At 47.5% G+C, this 24,891-nt stretch overlaps 1 protein-coding gene across 1 annotated transcript; it reads right to left on the bottom strand.

The window, feature by feature from the left end:
* On the bottom strand, positions 1–23,486 carry LOC147118613 (uncharacterized). The gene is given in 5 exon segments (XM_085984497.1): positions 1–3,686; positions 10,553–10,813; positions 19,698–19,812; positions 21,410–21,974; positions 21,977–23,486. Coding segments are annotated over 5 exon segments (2,499 nt in total). The 5' UTR covers positions 22,440–23,486; the 3' UTR covers positions 1–2,591.
* Between the last annotated feature and the right edge of the window lie 1,405 nt (positions 23,487–24,891).

The raw sequence follows: 24,891 nt of genomic DNA, 5'->3' as shown, positions 1-24,891 counted from the left end.
AATTAGGAGGAATTTCTTCACCCAGAGAGTGGTGAACCTGTGGAATTCTCTACCACAGAAGGCAGTAGAGGCCAATACATTAAATATGTTCAAGAAGCAGTTGGATATATTTCTTAAGGTTAAAGGGGTCAAGGGGTATGGGGAGAAAGCAGGGGCAGGGTACTGAATTTGGATGATCAGCCATGATCGCATTGAATGGCGGAGCAGGCTCGAGGGGCCGAATGGCCTACTCCTGCTCCTATCTTCTATGTTTCTACGTTTTCTATGACACTGATCCCTGTATTTATTGAAAATATCAAATCTACCTTATTCAGCTGACTGATGCATCTCAATGTCAAGAGCATTGCGATAATAAAGGTTTGCAAATCAGAGCTGAATTTGATATTTCCAATAAAATCAACCTCAATGTTTCACAAATCCGAGATGTTCCAAGTGTTTTCAATGCAGAGGACCAGACTGGATGATGATAAATATTTGGACATCACCAAGCACACTGCCTGACACTAGATTGTCCTTCACATTACAAGCTGTGTTATCCTCTTCAGCAATGCACATCTTCAAATGAGAGAAAAGGTCGTTGCGTGTCTGGGTTTCTTCCTGCACAATGGACCTCCAGTTCGTTCCCATTTGCTCACTGCATGTGACGAGATCACTGCTTTGCTGTCAGATCACAGGCCAAATGTCAGAATTAAAGTAATTGTGATGATAAGAGTAACTGGAACATTATTAAGGATCAGAACCAAACTATTGTCAGGAGAAATTTGATTGAGTTGTGTTTGGAAACAGCAGGGGGTGATTTTAACCTCACGCACCCGGCGGGAAACTAATGCGCTCAGACCGGCTGCTTGTTTTACACCCGCCCGATTTCACTTTGGACTGAAATCATTGGAGAGCAAAATCGGGGAAGGTGTAAAACGGGCAGGAAATTCAATCCCGTCAGGTGGGGGAGGTTCAAATTACCCCCAGCATATCTGAACTAGAAGGACAACTACTAAAAATGGCCAAAAGGACAATAAAATAACTATGGAAACAGCCTGAGCAGTTCTGCAGCAACACGAATCCCCAAATGGGAAGCTTTCTGCTTTTTAACCTCGTACACTATTTATCTGCAAAGTACATCTCTAATTATCATCAACAGCAAGCTGCAATGTCATTTATTGGAATATGATTGTTTGACTAAGTAAGAGCTTAGCCAAAGAACTACCTGCAGTTATTTTACAAATATAGTATTTTCTTACTTTAAGCAAATCCTTTGAAGTTTTCTTTTGCCTTTTACTTTTTGTTGTGTGTTTTTTTCTCTTTAGGTCCCTGCACACAGCCAAAGCATTCTCAGCTGAGGGAACAGGTGGGCAGCTTGCTCTGACCCTGCCATTCTACTGTGACCCGTGGGGTCTCACCATCCAAATGTACTTCCTTGTGGGGACACGCTCACTTTCTGTTGACCCCCCTCTTTCTTCCCGACAGTCCAGTGGAGATTAAGGATTTGCAGTGTGAGGGAGAATGGGCATAAACCCACATCCCACCATTCTTTGGTGCCATTTGTTGAGCTGGCATGCTGTGCCCATCTCCGTTAATGACTTCTGATGTCCTTCAGTTTTTTGAAGCAGAAACAGTGTCCACAAAGAGGTACTTGTGCTTCAAAAGACTCGAGCCGCTGGACCAAACAGCCACGTGGACTTTCAGTCCAACATATAATCCATCGATCGATCGATCACTCATTTCATTCATTTAGTAGTGGCAGATTTTGCTGTCTTACACCACATTCTGTGTATTTAAGATAGTATCTGAGGACTATCTGAATTGATGTTGATAAATTATTGGGAGGGTAGAAGTGGTGCGATGCTCAACACTATGAGTCGGACTGTTTCCGATTCACCAATTGAACACTTTGCTCTCACCAACGTGCGTGGGCCCTTTAAATGTGCTGCGCGGTTTCTCTCCCAGTGGCAGGAGCTGGTGAGCGGCCTGCACGGGGCCTCGCCATTGCTGCGCCACCGTGCAGCCGCGCACCTTAGGGGCAACATTGGTGTGCGGCCCTCAACAGCTCACCACAACTTGTTAAGTGGCCCTCCAGCCCAAATCATTGCCCATCCCTGCCCGAAACCATCTTTAACGGGATTCTGCCTCCTGACAGAGCTGGGAAAGATTTTGACATTATTACCACAATTGAGCACCATCTTCTTTTCCAAAGATCTCTGAGCTTCTCTAATGGCTGCTTTTGTCTCCCTCAACTGTGGGTGATATTTCTCTCTATTCTCCTGTAAACTCATTCATCTTGATCTGAACTGGGTTCAATGTAAGACAGTTCAGGGAGTCAGGCATCATTCACCCCTAGACCTATGCTGGCCGGTGAAACCCCAGTCACTTCCTTAGTAAGGATTCCTCTGGTTCCTCGCCATATATTTGTCAGGATACCGAAACCCAGCTTTCTTACTGTCCACTCCTGGAGGCCCCACTCGCTGAGCCTACAACCTTCAGCAGGGCCAGTGGTGGAGTTCAACAGCAGGAGTGAACCCAACTGTCAGAGTGAACAGGGTTCAGTCCTGGATGTGATTAACAGCAGCATTAACAGCAGAATCCAACCCCTGCAGTCACTTGTGAACTTGCTGGTGTGTCAGCAGGTTGTATGACCGAGTGCATCCCTTCCCACACACGGAGCAGGTGAATGACCTCTCCCTAGAGTGAGTGCACTGGTGTGCCAGCAGACTGCAGTTCTGAGTGAATCCCTTACCACACTCTGAGCAGGTGAACAGCCTCTCCCCGGTGTGAACTCGCTGGTGTGTCAGCAGGCTGGAGTTCTGAGTGAATCCCTTACCACACACTGAGCAGGTGAACAGCCTCTCCCCAGTGTGAACTTGCTGGTGTGTCAGTAGGTGGGATGAATTTGTGAATCCCTTCCCATACACGGAGCAGGTGAATGCCCTCTCCCCAGTGTGAACTCGCTGGTGTGTCAGAAAGGTGGTTGAATTTGTGAATCCTTTTCCACACTCAGAGCAGGTGAACGACCTCTCCCCAGAATGAATTTGCTGGTGTGTCAGCAGATCCCTTTTGCTTTTAAAGCTTTTCTCACAGTCAGAACATTTAAAAGGTCTCATGTTTGTGTGAACAAGTTGGTGTCTCAGCTGGGATGACTGAGTGAGTCCCTTCCCACACACGGAGCAGGTGATCAGCCTCTCCCCAGTGTGAACTCGCTGGTGTGTCAGCAGGCTGCAGTTCTGAGTGAATCTCTTCCCACACACTGAGCAGTTGAACGGCCTCTCCCCGGTGTGAACTTGCTGGTGTGTCAGCAGGTGGGATGAATTTGTGAATCCCTTCCCATACACGGAGCAGTTGAATGGCCTCTCCCCGGTGTGAACTTGCTGGTGTGTCAGTAGGTGGGATGAATTTGTGAATCCCTTCCCATACACGGAGCAGGTGAATGCCCTCTCCCCAGTGTGAACTCGCTGGTGTGTCAGAAGGGTAGTTGAATTTGTGAATCCTTTTCCATACTCAGAGCAGGTGAACGGCCTCTCCCCAGAATGAATTCGCTGGTGTGTCAGCAGATCCCTTTTGCTTTTAAAGCTTTTCTCACAGTCAGAACATTTAAAAGGTCTCATGTTTGTGTGAACAAGTTGGTGTCTCAGTAGCTGGGATGACTGAGTGAGTCCCTTCCCACACACGGAGCAGGTGAATGGCCTCTCCCCAGTGTAAATTTGCTGGTGTGTCAGCAGGTCACTTGACTGAGTGAATCCATTCCCACACACTGAGCAGGTGAACGGTCTCTCCCCGGTGTGACTGCGTCAATGAGTTTCCAGCTGATACGGGTAATCAAATCCTTTCCCACAGTCCCCACATTTCCATGGTTTCTCCCCGGTGTGACTGCGCTTGTGTTTCACCAAGCCAGAGGATCGACTGAATCCTCGTCCACACACAGAACACGTGTACGGTTTCTCCCCGCTGTGAACGGTGTTTTTTGCTTCCATGTTATGTTTGATGATATCCAGGTCCCGATGAATAGAGTGACTCTGTCAGATCTTGATGTGATGTTTGTGCTAAATATCCTGTCTACAAATCCTGCCCTTCGAATACCCTGTAAAATGAATATAAAACAAGAAAAAGGGAGCGTGAGAGAACCCACAAAAACACAAAAGACAGGTTGTGAAATTGAGCTCAATGAGTCCGTGAATTTGTGGGGCCGGTACTAGAAAAAAAGTAACGATGAAAGCTGCCGGATTGTCGTAAAATCCCAACTGGTTCACTAATGTCCCTCAGGGATATGGGGATCGGGCGGGAAAGTCAAGCTGAGGTCGAAGATCAGCCATGACCTTATTGAATGGCGGAGCAGGCTCGAGGGGCCGTATGGCCTACTCCTGCTCCTAATTCTTGTGTTCTTATGGAAGGGAACCTGCCACCCTACCTGTCCCACGACTTCTACCGCCTAGAAGGAAGAGTAGCAGCTCCATGGGAACACCATCATCTGCAAGTCACACACCATCCTGACTTAGACATATATTGTCATTCCTTCATTGTCACTGGGTCACAATCCTGGAACTCCGTCCCTAACAGCACTGTGGGAGCACCTTCACCACACGGACTGCAGTGTTTAAAGAAGGTGGCCCACCACCACCTTCTCCAGGGCAACTAGGGATGGGCAATAAATGCTGGGCCATCCAACGACACCCACATCTCTAGAATGAATAAAAAAATCTGCATATGTAAAATAGATTAAAAGCCTCTACAGAAATGCTTGTTCCTAAAACAATACTCCTTTACATTGTAGGGACAGTGTCTGTTTAACAACCTAATCTCCCCCAGGATCCACCTCCCTTGACAGTCCCACATTGGAAATTGTTGGGTCCTCCTGGGCTCAGAAGTACTGGGGGTTAAACCCAGCAGCTTCTCCTCCATCTCCACTCCAGTTCAAACTGAAGCAACAAAAGGACCGACACAGGCGGCCAGGGACCGGCTTCCGCATCCAGCACCCACCCTGATACAAATGTAAGAAGTCACACAACACCAGGTTATAGTCCAACAGCTTTGTTTGAAATCACAAGCTTTCGGAGCGCTGCTCCTTCGTCAGGTGAAGCGGAGAAATGCATAAAGACACAGCTTATATAGTCAGAGAATAATGTCAGATGTTTACAGGTAATCTTGCCAACTGCCATTTATCACACCTCAGCAGAGAGATAATCACAGCAATCAAAGGTGTGAATGGTGTCCAAACAGGTCAGTCAGGAAAACATTACATCAAAGGATAATGAGGTGGGGTCACAAGGGGTCAAATATTGCAGATGTTGGGGTCTGTACTCAACACAGATACCATCATCACACGTGAGGACACCACCCACCAGGTACATGGTACATACTCATGTGACTCGGCCAACGTTGTCTACCTCATACGTTGCAGGAAAGGATGCCCCGGAGCATGGTACATCGGCGAGACCATGCAGACACTGCGACAACGGATGAACAGACACCGTGCAACAATCGCCAGGCAGGAGTGTTCTCTCCCAGTCGGGGAACACTTCAGCAGTCAAGGACATTCAGCCTCCGATCTTCGGGTAAACATTCTCCAAGGCGGCCTTCGAGACACACGACAACGCAAAATCATCGAGCAGAAACTGATAGCCAAGTTCTGCACCCATGAGGACGGCCTCAACCGAGATCTTGGGTTCATGTCACGCTACATGTAACCCCACCTGATGCAGGGTCATCCAGACTCGAGTTGACATTGGCTTGTTCTCTCTACACAGATGTGGCTGGACCTGCTGTGATTTCCAGCAAAAAAAAATGTTTTTTGTCTGTTTTTTTGTTTTTCATACAGACCCCAGCATCTGCAATATTTGACCCCTTGTGACCCCACCTCATTGTTCTTTGATGTAATGTTTTCCTGACTGACCTGTTTGGACACTATTCACACCTTTGATTGCTGTGATTATCTCTCTGCCGAGCTGTGATAAATGGCAGTTGGCAAATTACCTGTAAACATCTAACATTATTCTCTGACTATATAAGCTGTGTCTTTATGCATTTCTCCACTTCACCTGACGAAGGAGCAGCGCTCCGAAAGCTTGTGATTTCAAATAAAGCTGTTGGACTATAACCTGGTGCTGTGTGACTTCTTACATTTGTCCACCCCAGTCCAACTCCGGCATCTCCACACCACCCTGATACAAGCCGGCTCTGGATTGGTGGCTCTGCTGTGTCGATCCAGTTGTGGTTTCTCCTGTCCGGGTTTCCTGCTGCCGCGCTCATCAGTCACCTGACAACCCACTGTTAGCGGAAGCTCGTCATCCTCGGTCCCAGGGACCGCCTCAGGAGAGAAGATGGCCACGCATGCGCCATGCTGCAGGGGGAACCGGTCCGCCTTTCCTCCACCAAGATGGCGGCACATAACCCGGGCCTGTCACCGAGAAAAAGCCGCACCGTTGCTGTCCGGCGGAAGACAGACCGGGCCACTGGATCTCATTCGGGCCTGAGGCCGTTCTCCAACTTTATAAACCCTGCGGCGCGGCCTACACGCAGTTTATTAATCTCCCGACCCCGCTCCCGCAGACCTGCAGCTCCGCCCGGCAAGGGACACGTGACCCGGGCCCGCGGCCTGATTGATGGGAGCTTCCGACCAATAGGGAGCGAGCGGGGCGGGGCTGGAGGAGCGAGCCGGCAGCGGGTGCTCCAACCAATCGGGGAGCCCGAGGGGTGGGACTAGCGCCAGCTGATTGTCTGATCCGCGGGGCAGCGAGTTTCTCCAGTCCCTTGTTCAGGGGCCGGGGCCAGGGGAGGCTGTGGGCCTTTATTCCCCTTATCGGACACAAGGCTCTTTGTCTCACAACACACTGGCTCAGGTTTTAATACAGACTTTTTAAATTAATCAATAAGAGCAGATAAAACCCGTGCTTCTGTAGAACAAACTTTTTAATATTTGGGAGTAAAAGTACAAGTTTCTTTCCCTCTGGGGAATTTAGTATTAGTTTCAGGAAACAACAACAACCACTTGTATTTATAAAGTGCCTTTAATGTAGTAAAACGTCCCAAGGCTCTTTACAGCATCGTTAGAAAACAAAATTTGACACCGAGCCACATAAGGAGATATTCGGGCAGATGACCAAAGAGGTAGGTTTTAAGGAGCATCTTAAAGAAGGAGAGGTAGAGAGATGGAGAGGTTTAGGGAGGGAATTCCAGAGCTTAGGGCCCAGGCAGCTGAAGGCACGGCCGCCAGTGGTGGAGCGATTAAAATCGGGGATGCTCAAGAGGCCGGAATTAGAGGAGCGCAGATATCTCGGGGGGTTGTGGAGCTGGAAGAGATTACAGAGATAGGGACGGCGGGGCCACGGAGGGATTTGAAAACAAGGATGAGAATTTTAAGGATGAGACACTTGAGGAAAAGCAGGGAGTGGGGAGGGTCAAGCCCTTATGGTACAGGGTCGCTGATTCTGTTCTGCAACAGTTACTGGGACAGACTGTATCTCCCCCTCTCCTCCACACAGGGATTTGTGGTAGTTAAAGGGACAGTGATTCTTCTTGTTCTGCGAGATTGTAATTAAAGGGATACTACTCTGAGATGGCTGCGAACTTTTAGTGTCGCCAGCCTTTCTAAAACATCTTCCTATCTTTGAAGATCTGTGTGAACTCGCTGGTGACTCAGCAGGTTGGATGACCTCTGAAACCTGTTTGCACAGTCAGAACATTTAAAGGGTCTCTCATCGGTTCTGGGGCAGGAGGGATCTGGTTAACAGTGATCACAATATCAGTAGGTTTAAAGTAGTTATGGAAAGGGACAAAGAAAAATCAACGGTGAAAATACCCAGCTGGAAGAGAGCCAATTTCCGTGATTTGAGAAGGGATCGAGCACAGGTGGACTGGAAACAAAGATTGTCCAGGAAAACAGTGAATGACCAACGGCAGGCCTTCAGGGCTGAGATAGTTTGGGTACAAACCAAACATATTCCCATAAGGAGGAAAGATGGAGCGTCCAAAGCTCGCGCTCCCGATGACAAAGGATATCGAGGTTAGAATAAAACAGAAAAAGGAGGTTTACGACAAATGTCAGGTACAGAATACAGTCAAAAACCAGGCAGAATACAGAGAGTGCGGGGGAAATTGAAATAGGATATAAGAAGGGCAAAGAGACAATATGAGAAAAGATTAGCAGGTAACATAAAAGAGAACCCAAAAATCTTCTATAAACATATGAAAAGTAAAAGGATAGTTAAAGGAATGGTGGGGCCGATTAGGGACCAAATAGGAGCTCATCATACGGAGGCAGAGGGCGTGGCTGAGGTACTGAATGAGTACTTAGCATCTGTCTTCACAAAAGAAGAGGATGAAGTTAATGTCGCAGTAGAGGAGGGGGGAGTAGAGAAATTGGATAAAAATAGATAGAAAGGAGGTGCTAAATAGGTTGTCATCACTCAAAGTTAACAAGTCACCCGGTCCAGATGCGATGCATCCTAGATTGCTGAGGGAAGCTAGGGTGGAGATAGCAGAAGCTCCGACCACAATCTTTCAATCTCCCTCAGATATATGGGAGTGGTGCCAGAGGACTGGAGGATTGCAAATGTTACACTCCTGTTTAAAAAAGGGGAGAGGGATAAACCTGGTAACTACAGGTCAATCAGTCTAATGTCAGTGGTGGGTGAACGACTAGAGACCATTGTCAAGGACAAAATTAATTCTCACTTGGAGAAGCATGGGTTAATAAGAGGCAGCCAGTATGGATTTGTTAAAGGTAAATCGTGTCTGACTAACCTGATTGAGTTCTTTGATGAAGTAACATAAGGTTGATGAAGGTAGTGCAGCAGATGTTGTATACATGGACTTTCTAAAGGCATTTGATAAAGTACCACACAAGAGACTTACTCGGAAAATAGAAGCACAGGGAATTAAAGGGCTGATGGTAATTTGGGTATAATTGGCTAAGGGAGAGGAGGCAGTGAGCAGTGCTGAGGGATGTTTTTCTGACTGGAGGGAAGTATGCAGTGGGTTCCCCCAGGGGTCGGGATTAGGACCATTGCTTTTCTTGTTATATATAACTGACCTGGACTTGGGTATAGGTGTAAAATTTCAAAGTTTACGCATGATACAAAACTTGGCAACGTAGTAAATAGTGAGCATAGTAGTAGCAGACTTCAGAAGGACAGAGACAGACTGTGAAATGAGCAGACACAAGGCAGATGAAATTAAATGAGGATAAGTGTGAAGTGATGCACTTTGGGAGGAACAACAGGGAGAGGCCGTATAATCTAAATGGGACTATTTTGAGGGGGTGCAAGAGCAGAGGGACCTGGGGGTCCATATTCACAAATCTTTGAAAGTGCCACGGCAAGTTGGTGAGGCGGTTCAGAAAGCGTATGGGATACTTGGCTTTGTAAATAGGGCCATTGAATACAAAAACAAGGAAGTTACACTAAACCTTTACAAATCACTAGTTAGGAACATAGGACAGGAGGAGGCCATTCAGCCCCTCGAGCCTGTTCCGCCATTCAATGAGATCATGGCTGATCTGCGACCTAACTCCATACACCCGCCTTTGGCCCATGTCCCTTAATACCTTTGGTTAACAAAAACCTATCAATCTCAAATTTAAAATTAACAATTGATCTCGCATCAATTGCCATTTGCGGAAGAGAGTTCCAAACTTCTACCACCCTTTGTGTGTAGAAGTGTTTCCTAATTTCACTCCTGAAAGGTCTGGCTCTAATTTTTAGACTATGTCCCCAGTCCTAGAATCCCCAACCAGCGGAAATATTTTCTCTCTATCTACCCTATCTGTTCCCCTTAATATCCTGAAAACTTCGATCAGATCACACCTTAACCTTCTAAATTCCAGGGAATACAACCCTAATTTGTGTAATCTCTCCTCGTAACTTAACCCTTGGAGTCCGGGTATCATTCTGGTAAACCTACGCTGCACTCCCTCCAAGGCCAATATATCCTTCCTAAGGTGTGGTGCCCAGAACTGCTCACAGTACTCCAGGTGTGGTCTAACCAGGGTTTTGTACAGCTGCAGGGTTTTGGCCTCAGCTGGAGTCTTGTGTACAGTTCTGGGCACCACACTTTAGGAAGGATGTCAAGGCCTTGGAGAGGGTGCAGAGGAGGTTGACCAGGATGGTACCAGGGATGAGGGACTTCAGTTATGTGGAGAGATTGGAGAAGCTGGGATTGTTCCCCTTAGAGCAGAGAAGGTTAAGAGGAGACCTAATAGAGGTGTTCAAAATGGTGAGGGGGTTTTGATCGAGCAAGTAGGGAGAAACTGTTCACTCTGGCAAGTGGGTCGGTAACCAAAGGTCACAGATTTAAAATAGTTGCTAAAAGAACTAGAGGGGAATGAGGAGAATTGTTTTCACACAGAGGGTTGTTAAGATCTGGAACGCACCATCTGAAAGGATGCTGGAATCAGGTTCCACAGGAACTTTCAAACGGTAATTGGACATGTCCTTGAAGAGGACTAGTTTGCAGAGTTCCGGGGATAAAGCTGGGGTTTGGGACTAAATTGGACAGCTCTTTCAAAGAGCCGGCACAGACACGATGGGCCGAATCACCTCCTTCTGTGCTGTTAGATTCTATGATCAATGTGAAGACGCTGGTGTCTCTTAAGGTTCTTAGAGCTTTTAAAGCTCTTCCCACAGTCAGAACATTTAAAGGGTCTCTCATCAGTGTGAACTCGCTGGTGTGACAGGAGGGTGGATGACTGAGTGAATCCCTTCCCACACACAGAGCAAGTGAAAGGCCTCTCCCCAGTGTGAACTCGCTGGTGTTCCTTCAGATCCTGGGGGCTTTTAAAGCTCTTCCCACAGTCAGGACAGTTAAACGGCCTCCCATCAGTGTGAAGAAGCTGGTGTCACTTCAGCTCCCCGGGGCTTTTAAAGCTCTTACCACAGTTAGGACAGTTAAATGGTCTCTCATCAGTGTGAACTCGCTGGTGTCCCTTCAGATGCCCGAGGCTTTTAAAGCTCTCCCCACAGTTAGGACACTGAAATGGTCTCTCCCCAGTGTGAACAAGCTGGTGTTGCTTCAGTTCCCCGGGGCTTTTAAAGCTCTTACCACAGTCAGAACACTGAAATGGTCTCTCCCCAGTGTGAACAAGCTGGTGTTGCTTCAGTTCCCCGGGGCTTTTAAAGCTCGTCCCACAGTCAGAACAGTTAAACGGCCTCTCATCAGTGTGAGCTCGCTGGTGTCGCTTCAGTTGCCGGGGGCTTTTAAAGCTCATCCCACAGTCAGAACATTTAAAGGGTCTCTCGTCAGTGTGAACAAGCTGGTGTCCCTTCAGATGCCCGAGGCTTTTAAAGCTCTTACCACAGTCAGGACAGTTGAACGGTCTCTCATCAGTGTGAGCTTGCTGGTGTTCCTTCAGATCCCGGGGGCTTTTAAAGCTCTTCCCACAGTTAGGACACTGAAATGTTCTCTCATCAGTGTGAACTCGCTGGTGTGTTTGCAGGTGGGATGAACGAACAAATCCCTTTCCACACATGGAGCAGGTGAACGGACTGTCCCTGGTGTGACTGCGCCATTGAATTTCCAATGCAGACGGGAAACTGAATCCCTTCCCGCCGTCCCCACCTTTACCCGGTTTCTCCCCGGTGTGACGGTGCACGTGTCTCACCAGGTCAGGTGATCGGCTGAATCCGCGTCCACACACCGAACACTTGTGCGGTTTGTCATTGCTGCGATCACTGCTTTCTCCTTCCATGTGCAAAGGCCGATGATATTCAGGTCCTGATGAATCGAGCGACTCTGTCAGATCTTGACGTGATGTTTGGTCTGAGCTTCCCGCCTGTAACTGCTCCACTTCTATAACCCTGTAAATTGAGATCAGAAAAGGATCAGAAGCAAACTGTTGTTTAATTTTCCCCTTTCCAACCCTAGGGGCAGTGAAGCTGATTTTCAGGCCCCAGCTGCTGCACAGGTTGGTTGAAAGGATCAGCAGTAATGGCGGCTGTAATACCCACAAGCCCCGGTGCTCCAGAAAGTGCTCTGTTGATGCTGAGTCCCACGCATGTGCTCATGGTCCCCACGCTCTCCCTCCTGCTCCACAATCGCCCGTCCCGATCGGTCCGCAAAGCACATAAAACATCGGGCGCGCATGCGGAGCCGCAACATCTGGTACGTGTGCACGGCTCAGGTGGGGGCGAGTCGGTGTTTCACCTCAGCTGCCAGGGAGGTGCGCATGCACAGGACGACCGAACATTCTTCCTGTCAGCAATCACTCCCTCGTTTCTTTAATGAAAACAGAAACTGCTGGAAATACTCAGCAGGTCAGGCAGCATCTGTGGAGAGAGAAACAGAGTTAACGTTTCAGGTCGATGACCTTTCGTCAGAACTGCCTGTTCTTTAGTGTCAGCCAGTGACTCAGTGGGTAGCACTCTCGCCTCTGAGTCAGAAAGTTGTGGGTTCAAGTTCCACTCCAGAAACTTGAACATAGAAATCTAGGCTGACACTCCAGTGCAGTGCTGAGGGAGTGCTGCATTGTCGGAGGTGCCGTCTTTCGGATGAGACATTAAACTGAGGCCCTGTCTGCTCTCTCAGGTGGATGTAAAAGATCCCATGACACTATTTCGAGAAAGATAGGCTTGCATTATACAGTGCTTTCATGACCAGCAGACGTCTTGAAGTGCTTTACAACCAACGAGGTACTTTTGGAGTGTAGTCACTGTTATAATGTGGGAAAGAGCAGGGGAGTTATCCCCGGTGTCCTAGCCAATGTGTATCCCTCAATTAACATAACAAAAAGATAGATTATCTGGTCATTATCACATTGCTGTTTGTGGGAGCTTGCTGTGCGATTATTGACTTCCGCGTTTCCTACATTACAACAGTGACTACATTTCAAAGTACTTCATTGACTGCAAAATGCTCTGCCCTCACCCCTGCCCCTCCCTCCCGGAACCACGATAGGGTTCCCCTTGTCCTCACCTTTCACCCCACCAGCCTCCATATTCAACGGATCATCCTCCGGCATTTCCGCTACCTCCAAAGCGATCCCACCACCAAACGTATCTTCCCCTCCCCTCCCCTTTCAGCATTCCGCAGGGACCGCTCCCTCCGAGACACCCTAGTCCACTCCTCTATCACCCCAAACAGCCCTTCCCCTTCACCTGGCACCTTCCCGTGCAAGCGGAGGAGATGTAACACCTGCCCCTATACCTCCCCCCTTCCCACTGTCCAGGGCCCCAAACACCCCTTCCAGGTGAAACAGCGATTTACTTGTACTTCTCGCAATCTAGTATACTGTATTCGCTGCTCACGATGCAGTCTCCTCTACATTGGGGAGACCAAACGCAGATTGGGTGACCGCTTTGCGGAACACCTCCGTTCAGTCCGTAAGGGTGACCCCGAGCTTCCGGTCGCCTGTCATTTTAATTCACCGCTCCATTCCCACTCGGACCTCACCGTCCTTGGCCTCTTGTATTGTTCCACGGAAGCTCAACGTAAACTCGAGGAACAGCACCTCATCTTCCGATTAGGCAGTCTGCAGCCTTCCGGACTCAATATCGAGTTCAACAATTTCAGATCATAAGCTCGGCCCCCATTTCATTTTCTCTTGTATTTGTTCCACTCCTTTCCCCCCCCCCCCTTTCCTTTTGTTTCTCTCTCACACCTGGCAGCTATCTTTTGCCCTGCCAGTACACTTTACACCTAATCCCAGCCTATTACCATCTCGTCTAGCTTCTAATCTCTTTTACTTCTTTTGTTTCATTTATTCTTTTGTCCGATCGCAGCCCTGCCTTCGATCTAGTTTCTTTTCTTTCCAGTTTTGAAGAAGGGTCCAACCCGAAACGTCAACTCAAATTTCTCTCCACGGATGTTGCCTGACCTGCTGAGTTTTTCCAGCATTTTCTGTTGTTATTTCGGATTTCCAACATCTGCAGTATTTTGCTATCGTAAACGCTTTGGGACGTCCGGTGGTGGTGAAAGGCGCTATATAAATGCAAATCTTTCTTTCTTCACTGGCCTCACCAGCGACCTCTTCTGGCTGTTGGTTGATTGACAGCAGAGAGTCCGCGCATGCGTACGCGGGACGCCGGTTTGGGCCGAGTCCGGCACAGCGACCCCTCCCGGTCACCAAGGGTAATAACCGCGCGTGCCCAGAGGACACCAACCCCCCTCCCCCACTCGGAGCTGCGCCTGCGCATTCGGATCCTGTCGGACGGAGTCGGCGCGGGGCATTCCGGGGAAAGGTGTCGGTTACAGAGTCGCGATCGGTGACGCAAGGTGAGTTTTCTCCGCTCCGATTGGGTGGAGAATCGCGCGGGGTGGGGGGAGGGGTGGATCGGGAGAGAATAAAGAGAAATAGAAACACCTGAGAGTCCACGAGGCCCCGGACCGAGCGGCGTCAGTTGGACGGGGCACGTCATCGCCTCGGGGACATGTGACCCGGTTCCACGGCCTGATTGACGGGAGCTTCCGACCAATAGGAAGCGAGCGGGGCGGGACTGGAGGAGCGAGCCGGCGGCGGGTCCTCCAACCAATCGGGGAGCCCGAGGGGCGGGACTAGCGCCGGCTGATTGTCTGATCCGCAGGGCAGCGAGTTTCTCCAGTCCTTTTTGTTCGGGGCCAGGGGAGGCTGTGGGCCTTTATTCCCCTTATTGGACACAAGGCTCTTTGTCTCACAACACACTGGCTCAGATTTTAACAATCGGTTTACAGGAAATAGTGAATTGAAAATTACAAAACTGAGATTGTTAGTTTTACACAGGATTACACAGGATATACGGCACAGAAACAGGTCATTCGGCCCAACCAGTCCATGCCGGCGTTTATGCTCCATACATAGAAACATAGAAGATAGCAGCAGGAGTGGCCATTCGGCCCCTCGAGCCTGCTCCGTCATTCAATGAGATCATGGCTGATCATCCAAACTCAGTACCCTGTCCCTGCTTTCTCCCCATATCCCTTGATCCCTTTAGCCTTAAGAAATATATCTAACTCCTTCTTAAATATATTTAATTAATTGGCCTCAACTGCCTTCTGTGGTTGCCTCACAAGAGCCTCCTCCTGTCTTTCCTCATCTAAATCTATCACCATAACCCTCTATTCCCTTCTCCCTCATCTGCTTGTCCAGCCTCCCCTTAAATGCATCGATACTATTCGCTTCAACCACTCCCTGTGGTAGCGAGTTCCACATTCTCACCACTCGCTGGGTAAAGAAGTTTCTTCTGAATTCCCTATTGGATTTCTTGGTGACTATCTTATATTGATGGCCTCTAGTTATGCTCTTCCCCACAAGTGGAAACATTCTCTCTGTATCCACTCTATCAAAAAATTTTCCTAATTTTAAGGACCTCTATTAGGTCACCCCTCAGCCTATTTTCAAGAGAAAAGAGACCCAGCCTGTTCATCCTTTCCTGATATGAAACATCGAGAAAGACTGAGGGGGCACTTTATTTATTTAATTTTATTAATTAATTAATTAATTAAATTTATTTAATTATAAGTTGTGAGTTCCACACGATGCTCTCCCAGTGCGGCCACCCTGTAACCAGAGATTATTCTAGAAGCCTGGGTAGAAATATCAATGTAATTACTGTAGAAATTACTTTTTTTTACATTATTGCTTGTTCATTTTATGTGCTGTCTTTTTATGTCTTTTATTTATTTTATGTCTGCTTTATTTATATTTTAAAGTATGTATGCGTGTATATGTCGGTATGTGTTTTTTGTGATGGCGCCGATGAAGATGGCTGCCGTCCTTGCGAGTTCCGTGTGTACCAGGCAGCTCAGTGTTCTTGCTGCTTGGTGCTCTCGGCTCGTCAAGAAAAAAACATTTCACTGACTAGATTACACTTCTTGTATTTAGTTATGTGACCAATAAAATTGAAATTGAAATTGAAATTGATATGTAAACCCTCACATTTCTGGTGTCATCCTTCTAAATCTTCTCTGCACTCTCTCCAGTGCCTCTATATCCTATTTATAATATGGCGACCAGAACTGGACGCAGTTCTCTAAGGGCTGAAGATTGCCGAAGCTCAGAGTGCGGGTTTGGAGGCGAGTCCGCTGTCAAAACCACAAAGATTGACAGCGGGTCGGTACCCTGCTCTGAACCGCCTCCTTGTGAGTTTCCTTGGTGTCGGGTCTGTCATCCCTGAACAGACCCGACACCAGCAGCAGGTCAGTCAATTTAGATATTTTAAAGCTTGTTAAAAGGTAGTTAAGCACCATTTTCCCATGTACTTACCATTTTCCCAGGTTTTTAATGAGGTTCCCGGAGAGCGGCTATCACGTCAGGTAAGTATGTCGGGTTCTCAATGACTGTGGATTGCTGTGAATAGGTGAAAGCTGCAGAAGTGGTCTAAAACCTACCATTTCACAGCTGTTCACTTCCCAATCTTAGAAGTTGGAGCATTAATGATTTGGAACCCACTTTTGAGCTTTATGCAAACACAATTTCCCTTTCATAAAACCATGGTGACTCTGCCTAATCATATAATCATTTTCTAAGTGCCCTGTTCCACTTCCTTAATAATGGATTGCAGCATTTTCCCGAGGACTGATGTCAGGCTAACTGGCCTGTAGATCCCTGTTTCCTCTCTCCCTCCTTTCTGGAATAGCGGGGTTACATTTGCTACCTTCCATTCCACGAGGACCTTTCCAGAATCTAGGGAATTTTGGAAGATCACGACCAATGCATCCACTATCTCTGCAGCCACCTCCTTTAGAACCCTAGGATGTAGGCCGTCAGGTCCAGGGGATTTGTCGGCTTTTAGTCCCGTTAGTTTCTCAAGTACTTTTTCTCGACTGATATGAATTACTTTAAGTTCCTCACTCTCATTAGTCCCTTGGTTCCCCACTATTTCTGGAATCTCAACCTTCTCCAGTGTAGCTCACGCGGCTCCAGCTCGCGCAGCCTAAGCCCGGGCTGTCCGCAGTGATAAATGGCAGTTAGAAAGATTACCTGTAATCATCTGGCATTATTCTCTGTCTATATAATCTGTGTCTATAGGCATCTCTCCACTTCACCTGACGAAGGAGCAGCGCTCCGAAAGCTTGTGATTTCAAATAAAACTGTTGGACTATAACCTGGTGTTGTGTGACTTCTTACATTTGTCCACCCCAGTCCAACACCGGCATCTCCACACCATGGCTTTCAAAAGGGAATTGGATGAGTAGCTGAAAGAAAAACATTTGCAGGGCTACGGGGAAAGGGCGGGGCAGTGGGACTAGCTGAAGTGCTCTTGCAGGGAGCCGGCACGGGCTCGACGGGCCGAATGGCCTCCTTCTGTGCTGTAACCATTCTCTGACTTTAAGCTTATATTGTGGTTAATAACAGACAAAACCTGTTCTTTCCCCTGATTTGATTACAGTTTCCAACCAGTCGATTCAGTGAATGGAATGTCTTATCAGTGTTGCCATGGCGACCTGTCTGCAGTGAAACATCTGTTTGAGTTTCTAACTCAGACTAAACTTCTCTTTCCCATAATACACATTAGATCAGACATTTGATGTCAATGTATTTCAGCCATGTTATGTTAATATCTCTAAAATCTACAGCGAGATCAGATAACAAATCTGTAAAAGTTGGAGGACAAGTTTATAAAGTGGTTTAAAAATGTTACCCGAGGTTTTTTATAAATGGGGCGTAGAAAACAAAACCATCGGTTCAGCTGCAGTTAGAATAAGTTTTGGGCATCTTACACTAGGAAGGATGTCGGGGCCACAGAGAGGCTGCAGAATAAATTCACTGAGGTTATACCACGGATGAGAGGCTTTAGTTATCAGAGAATCAGAGAATGATACAGCACAAAAGGTAGCCATTCGGCCCATCATGCTTGCGCCAGCTCTTTGGGAGAGCTATCCAATTAGTCCCACTCCGTTGCTCTTTCCTCATATCCCGGTAAATGTTTTCCCTTCAAACATTTATCCAATTCCCTTTTGAAAGTTACTCTTGAATCTGCTTCCTCCACCCTTTCAGGCAGTGCATTTCAGATCATAATAACTCACTGGGTAAAGAAATGTTTCCTCATGATGGCCTGTCTGCAGTGAAGCGCCTGTTTGAGTTTCTAACTGAGCTGAACTTCTCTTTCCCAGGAGGAGAGACGAGAGAAACTGGGGCACTTCTCATTAGAACAAAGCAGAGTGAGAGGAGATGTGAGCGAGGTGTTAAAACTTGATCAACGACACCGACCAAAATATCAGAGACACTCCCTGTCCTTCAGGACCTGTGTCCAGGGGAGAAGCTGATGGGTTTATCAGATCATCTTTGGGTTAAATGTTGTGCTCGTGGAGCTGAGCCCCTAGTGTCAGCATCAAACACTCTCCAGTCGGGTACAGCACGGGTTAGATACAGAGTAAACCCATCAGCTGCTCCTCGACACAGATACCGAGGGACAGGGAGTGTCTGGGGCAATGACATTTCTCACTCAATAAGGTATAAATTGATCCTGTACCTCTCCCCATTAATCCTGGGCTCCACACGGGGTGAATCCTGCTCCTGTTTCCCTTCCTGTAACAGCACTGAGCTAAACCCAGCCCATAATGAGCAGGGCTCAGGGAGGCTGGTTGCTAGGCACTGCAGTGATGTCATAAAGCAGGGCCATTCAGCCCAGCTGGTCGTCTCCTTGTCCCTTTAAAGGTGGAGAGCCGGGACACCCTGTCTCCAAACACATCCCAGCTGTTCATACTGAGAATCCCCGGGGAAGGCCCAAGGCCCAGAGTGTGGAACACAACCAAGGGGGAAAGAGGAGGAGAGAAGGGGAGGTAAATCAAGGAGTCGGGACTGAGGGACACCAAGCTTCAGTTTTAGAGCCTGTAGACTTCAGGAGGGGACGACTGAGTTCAGTAGTTTTCGGATCCAGGGAGAGAACAAGGAGCAGATGGGGAGACTGGTGTGGATTCCAGCACAGTGAGGATGTCGGGGGAGGGAGATTGTGTCGGGCCGTGTATTAGGGGTGTAGGAGGGACAAGAGAGGAAAGGTCAGAGGAGCAATTACTGCAGCAGTGCCCATAAATAGTGAGAGAGAGAGAAGGTGGGGGTTCGAGTGGACCAGGGACAGTCTGTTAAACTCTCTGTTTGCTGTGACCAGTTTTCCTTCTGTTAAAAATGGCCTCCTGTAGCCCAGTGACACAAACAGCCCATTAAACTCCACCAATGGCCTTTGGTCTGGTGAGGTCTCCCTTTGTGAAACATCGGCTGTTGTTAAAGCTTTTCACTCTGACACGCTCACACTGAGAAATGAGCTGCAGAACTGCCAACACCGTCAGCTTTAAGGAGACGTTTCCCTTTGGAGATCGGATTGTCCATTGAGTTTGATTAAATTGATGTTAAAGTAACAAGGCTGCTTTGCCCCGTGACAATAACAGATTATCAGAATATTTCCCATAGGTTATAATCCAATATTACAGGGACTCACTGCCCTGGATGGTTGAAGTGGACCCTGTGATATAATAGAATTTTCTGTCCTGTCAGATTTGGACATCTTGTAGACCCATCTTTTAACAAGTTGTGGGAACTCAGTTCTCAGGTGGATTCCACTCAGTTTGTAACAAGTCCTCAATCAGCTCGTCTTATTGTCGAGACATCAAGGACTCGACACACTGCGTGTGTGTGAAACAAAGCTCATTTATTTGACATTGACACAGATTAAACTCCAGCCCAGTTATAGGGGTTACTAACATCAGCTGAAACAAACCCCAACTGTCAGAATGAACATGGTTCAGTCCTGGATGTGATTAACAGCAACAATAACAGCAGAATCCAACCCCTGCAGTCACTTGTGAACTCGCTGGTATGTCAGCAGGTTGGATGATAGACTGAATCCCTTCCCACACACGGAGCAGGTGAACGGCCTCTCCCCAGTGTGAACTCGCTGGTGTCTCAGTAGGTTGGATGATAGACTGAATCCCTTCCCACACACGGAGCAGGTGAACAGCCTCTCCCCAGTGTGAGTGTGTTGGTGTGTCCGCACGTTGGATGATAGACTGAATCCCTCCCCACACACGGAGCAGGTGAACAGCCTCTCCCCAGTGTGAACTTGCTGGTATGTCCGCAGGTTGGATGATAGACTGAATCCCTTCCCACACACGGAGCAGGTGAACGGTCTCTCCCCAGTGTGAGTGTGTTGGTGTGTCCGCAGTTACTTTGCACTTTCAAGAAGTCAAACGGGCATTTCACTACAGACAGGTCGCCATGGCAACACTGATAAGACATTCCACTGAATCGACTGGTTGGAAACTGTAATCAGATCAGGAGAAACAACAGAGTTTGCCGTTATTAACCACAATAAACGCTTAAACCAGAGTGAGTAATACATTAGATTATAATGTGTGATGAAAGGTTCTGATGGAAGGTCAGTGACCTGACCCGTTAACTCTGTTTCTCTCTCCACAGACGCTGCCTGACCTGCTGAGGATTTCCAGCATTTTCTCTCTTTATTTCAGATTTCCAGCATCCGCAGTATGTTGCTTTTGTAATTGGATGGATCTTTCAGAGAGCTGCACAGGCACGATGGGCCGAATGGCCTCCTTCTGTGCTGTATCATTCTAGGATTTTGTGAAGTGTCGGCTAATGCAATTTAAGAAGCATCAAAGGGTTTGTGTCAGAATTTAACTGAGTATCGAGCCAACATGTCCAGGTTATGTAAACTGCGCCTGTTCACACTGGAAAGAGAAGGTGGAGAGGTGATAGGATTGCTGTTTTTAGGATTCTAAAGGGACTGGATAATGTAGAGCACGACATGTTATTTCACCCTGTCCAGAACAGTAGAACCAGAAGACACGGCCTGCGCTTGAAGAGGGTAAATTCAAATCCAATCTGTGGAAACAATATTTCGGTGAGTGGTCAATCTCTGGGACAGGCTCCCTAGGGAGACGGTGGAAGCAGTTAGTGTTGATTCATTCAAATGTAAATTGGACCGATTTCATTCATAGAATAAGATTTTGGGCCACAGTATGTGAGTACTTTGAGACATGACATGTGACCAGTGTAGAATGCTCGGGAGGAAGAGGTGACTTTGGTCCGATGGCTCCTAAAGCTCTCCACCACTGGGGTTTTCCTCGCCTCGTGTCTGGGTCTGTTGTAGACTCATTGATAGCGATTGATTGCTGTGATTAGTCAACAACTCCATTATCGTTGTATCATGGGACTCCCAGGATGGTAGAAGGCCAATTAGATCAGAACCGAAATAATCCAGAGTAAGAAAGAAGAAACGGCCCAAAAATGGAGCAGTCAGTAACAGGACATCAATTAGTCTCCTCTTATCATGGAGTCAGCACAGACTCAACACAAAGTGTGTTTGAAACAAAGCTGATTTATTTGATATTTATACAGAATATTAAACTCCAGCCCAGTTATAGGGTTATAAACATCAGCAGAAAGAAACCCCAACTGTCACAGAGTGAACAGTCCTGGATGTGATTAACAGCAGCAATAAAAGCAGAATCCAACCCCTGCAGTCACTTGTGAACTCGCTGGTGTCTCAGGAGGGTGGATGACTGACTGAATCTCTTCCCACAGACGGAGCAGGTGAATGGCCTCTCCCTAGTGTGAACTCGCTGGTGTGTCAGCAAGTTGCATGAACGAGTGAATCCCTTCCCACACACGGAGCAGGTGAAAGGCTTCTCCCCAGTGTGAACAGGCTGGTATATCAGCAGGTTGGATGAATCAGTGAATCCCTTCCCACAGACGGAGCAGGTGAATGGCCTCTCCCCAGTGTGAGTGCGTAGGTGTTTTAGCAGGTCATTTGTGCGCTTAAAGCTCTTCTCACAGTCAAAACATTTAAATGGTCTCTTGTCAGAGTGAACAAGTTGGTGTTCAATGAGGCTGGATGAACAAGTGAATCCCTTCTCACAGACAGAACAGCTGAATGGCCTCTCCCCAGTATGAGTACGTTGGTGTTTTAGCAGGTCATTTGTGCGCTTAAAGCTCTTCTCACAGTCAAAACATTTAAATGGTCTCTTGTCAGAGTGAACAAGTTGATGTTCAATTAAGTTCGATGAATAAGTGAATCCCTTCCCACACACAGAGCAGGTGAACGGTCTCTCCCCAGTGTGAGTGCGTGGTGTCTCAACAGATCCTTTGTGTATTTAAAGCTCTGCTCACAGTCAGCACAATTAAATGGTCTCTTATCAGAGTGAACAAATTGATGTTCAAGGAAGCTGGATGAACAAGTGAATCCCTTCCTACAGACTGGGCAGATGAACGGTCTCTCCCCCGTGTGAGTGCGTTGGTGTCTCAACAGATCTTTCGTGCGTTTAAAGCTCTTCTCACAGTCGGAACATTTAAACGGTCTCTTATCAGAGTGCACAAGTTGGTGTTCAATAAAGCTGGATGAACAAGTGAATCCCTTCCCACACACGGGGCAAGTGAACGGTCTCTTATCAGTGTGAACTCGCTGGTGTGTTAGCAGTTGGGATGACTGAGTGAATCCCTTCCCACACTCAGAACAGGTGAATGGCCTCTCCCCAGTGTTAACTCGCTGGTGTCTCAGCAGTTTGGATGACTGAGTGAGTCCCGTCCTACACATGGAGCAGATGAATGGCCTCTCCCCAGTGTGACTGCGTCGATGAGTTTCCAGCTCAGATGGGTAATTGAATCCCTTCCCACAGTCCCCACATTTCCACGGGTGGTGCGGGTGTCCTTGTGTCTCTCCAGGTTGCACGATCAGTTTAAGCTTCGTCCATACACAAAACACGTGTACGGTTTCTCCCCGCTGTGAACAGTGCGATGTTTTTTCAGGCTGTGTAACTGGTTAAAGCTCTTTCCACAATCAATGCACTGGAACACTCTACATAAGAACATAAGAACATAAGAAATAGGAGCAGGAGTAGGCCAATCGAACCCTCGAGCCTGCTCCGCCATTCAATAAGATCATGGCTGATCTGATCCTAACCGCCAATCCACTATCACAGAACCATCTCCTGAATCTAACAGAATTAGACACACGAAATAGGAGCAGGATCAGGCTACACGGCCCCTGGGCCCGCTCCGCTACCCATAGGGCCATAACCGATCCGAACCTAGACTCATGTCCAAATTCCTGCCCGCTCCCCGTAACCCTTAATTCCCTTTACTTCAGGAAACTGTCTATTTCTGTTATAAATTTATGTAATGATGTAGCTTCTACAGCTTTTTGGGGCAGCATATTCCATGGACCTACCACCCTCTGAGTGAAGTAGTTCCTCCTCATCTCAGTTTTGAAAGAGCAGCCCCTTATTCTAAGACTATGCCCCCTAGTTCTAGTTTCACCCATCATCGGGAATATCCTCCCCGCATCCACCCGATCCAACCCCTTCACAATCTTATATGTTTCAATAAGATCGCCTCTCATTCTTCTGAACTCCAATAAGTAGAGTCCCAATCTACTCAACCTCTCCTCATATGTCCATCCCCTCATCCCCGGGATTAACCGAGTGAACCTTCTTTGTACTGACTCGAGAGCAAGTATGTCCTTTCTTAAGTATGGACACAAAAACTGTACGCAGTATTCCAGGTGCGGTCTCACCAATACCTTGTACAACTGAAGCAATACCTCCCTATTTTTATATTCTATCCCCCTAGCAATGAAAGCCAACATTCCATTGGCCTTCTTAATCACTTGCTGCACCTGCATACTAACCTTTTGAGTTTCGTGCACCAGGACCCCCAGATCCCTTTGTACTTCAGTACTTTCCAGTTTCTTGCCATTAAGATAATAACTTGCCCTACGATTTTTCCTGCCAAAGTGCATAACCTCACATTTTCCAGTATTGTATTCCATCTGCCAAATCTCTGCCCACTTACTTAGCCTGTCTATGTCCCCTTGCAGGTTTTTTATGTCCTCACTCACTACTTTCCCTCCCATCTTAGTATCATCTGCAAACTTTGATATGTTACACTTGGTCCCCTCCTCCAAATCGTTAATATAGATTGTAAAGAGTTGGGGACCCAGCACCGATCGTGGAGCCCCAGCCCAAGGCTCCTCTGACCAGGGTCGAGCCGACGATCCTCGACCCCGCCGACATCCAGGCCCGCCGGTGTCCAGCCGCCCCCGACCCCCACCTCAGGAGAGAGGTGTGGCGCAGCTCGCAGGGGCTCCACAATCCACGTGGAGACGAAACGCCTGACAGGACCAAACACAGACTCGTTTTCAAAACCTTGCACTTCCTGGTGGGATTGGTGAGCATGTTTCTGGCCCTTCACAATCAGATCTAGATAGGTTTAATAAGGGTGTGGATTTAAGGGTACAATTAATATGAGTTGTTGTCCCTCGATGTTCCGTGTGTTTCCTTATTTCATGATGATCTTTGTAGAGTATAAGATGCCTGTATTTGCCTTAGTTAGTACTGTGTCATTATGATTTGTTTTGTGTTGTTCCCTCCCATGTACTCCCTTATCTGCTTGCATTTGATTTGATATTTTTCCTTATGCAATAACATTTCATTTAGTTTCATCAAACTTGGTCTACAAGAGTTTTCTCTACATTGTCGTTCCTGCCCCAAAGTCCAGAGTATAGAATCTAAGGGGCGAGTGGGTCGAACCACTCAAGGTTTTACTGTGCAAGAGAGAGAGGCCTCTAGAGAGAGATACCTCGGGGACATCTCTCAGGAAAACCCCTTACACGTGCATTTCCTGGCGAGGCTAAACAGTTGATATTTTCTGATCAAAAAGAGCTGAGCTCGGCAGCATTAGTCTTGTTTTGCCTCCTTTGGAGACCAGGTGTACGAGCAGAGTGAGCGCAGCCTTCACAGCAACCGCAATAAAATTGTTACAGTTGTGAAGGAACTTTGTGTCAGTGCACTGTACCACAAACAAAGTATGTGTGTCAATTATTGTCTGACTGCGCTACTGAGAAGCGCCTTCGGACCTTTTAAAGGTGCTATATAAAGGTAAGTTCTTGTTGGTTGGAGTTTGCGGTGTGTAAATGCCCTTCTCACAGCCTTTAAAAGGAGGTTACAAAAGCCATCACTGTGAGTGCAGGATAGAAATTGACAAGATTC

Source organism: Somniosus microcephalus, chromosome 4 (assembly GCF_052327205.1).
Source record: "Somniosus microcephalus isolate GS21.2 chromosome 4, FLI_Smic_1.0, whole genome shotgun sequence".
In the NCBI taxonomy this organism is placed as follows: domain Eukaryota; kingdom Metazoa; phylum Chordata; class Chondrichthyes; order Squaliformes; family Somniosidae; genus Somniosus; species Somniosus microcephalus.
This window is presented reverse-complemented; position numbering and strand designations above follow the sequence as displayed.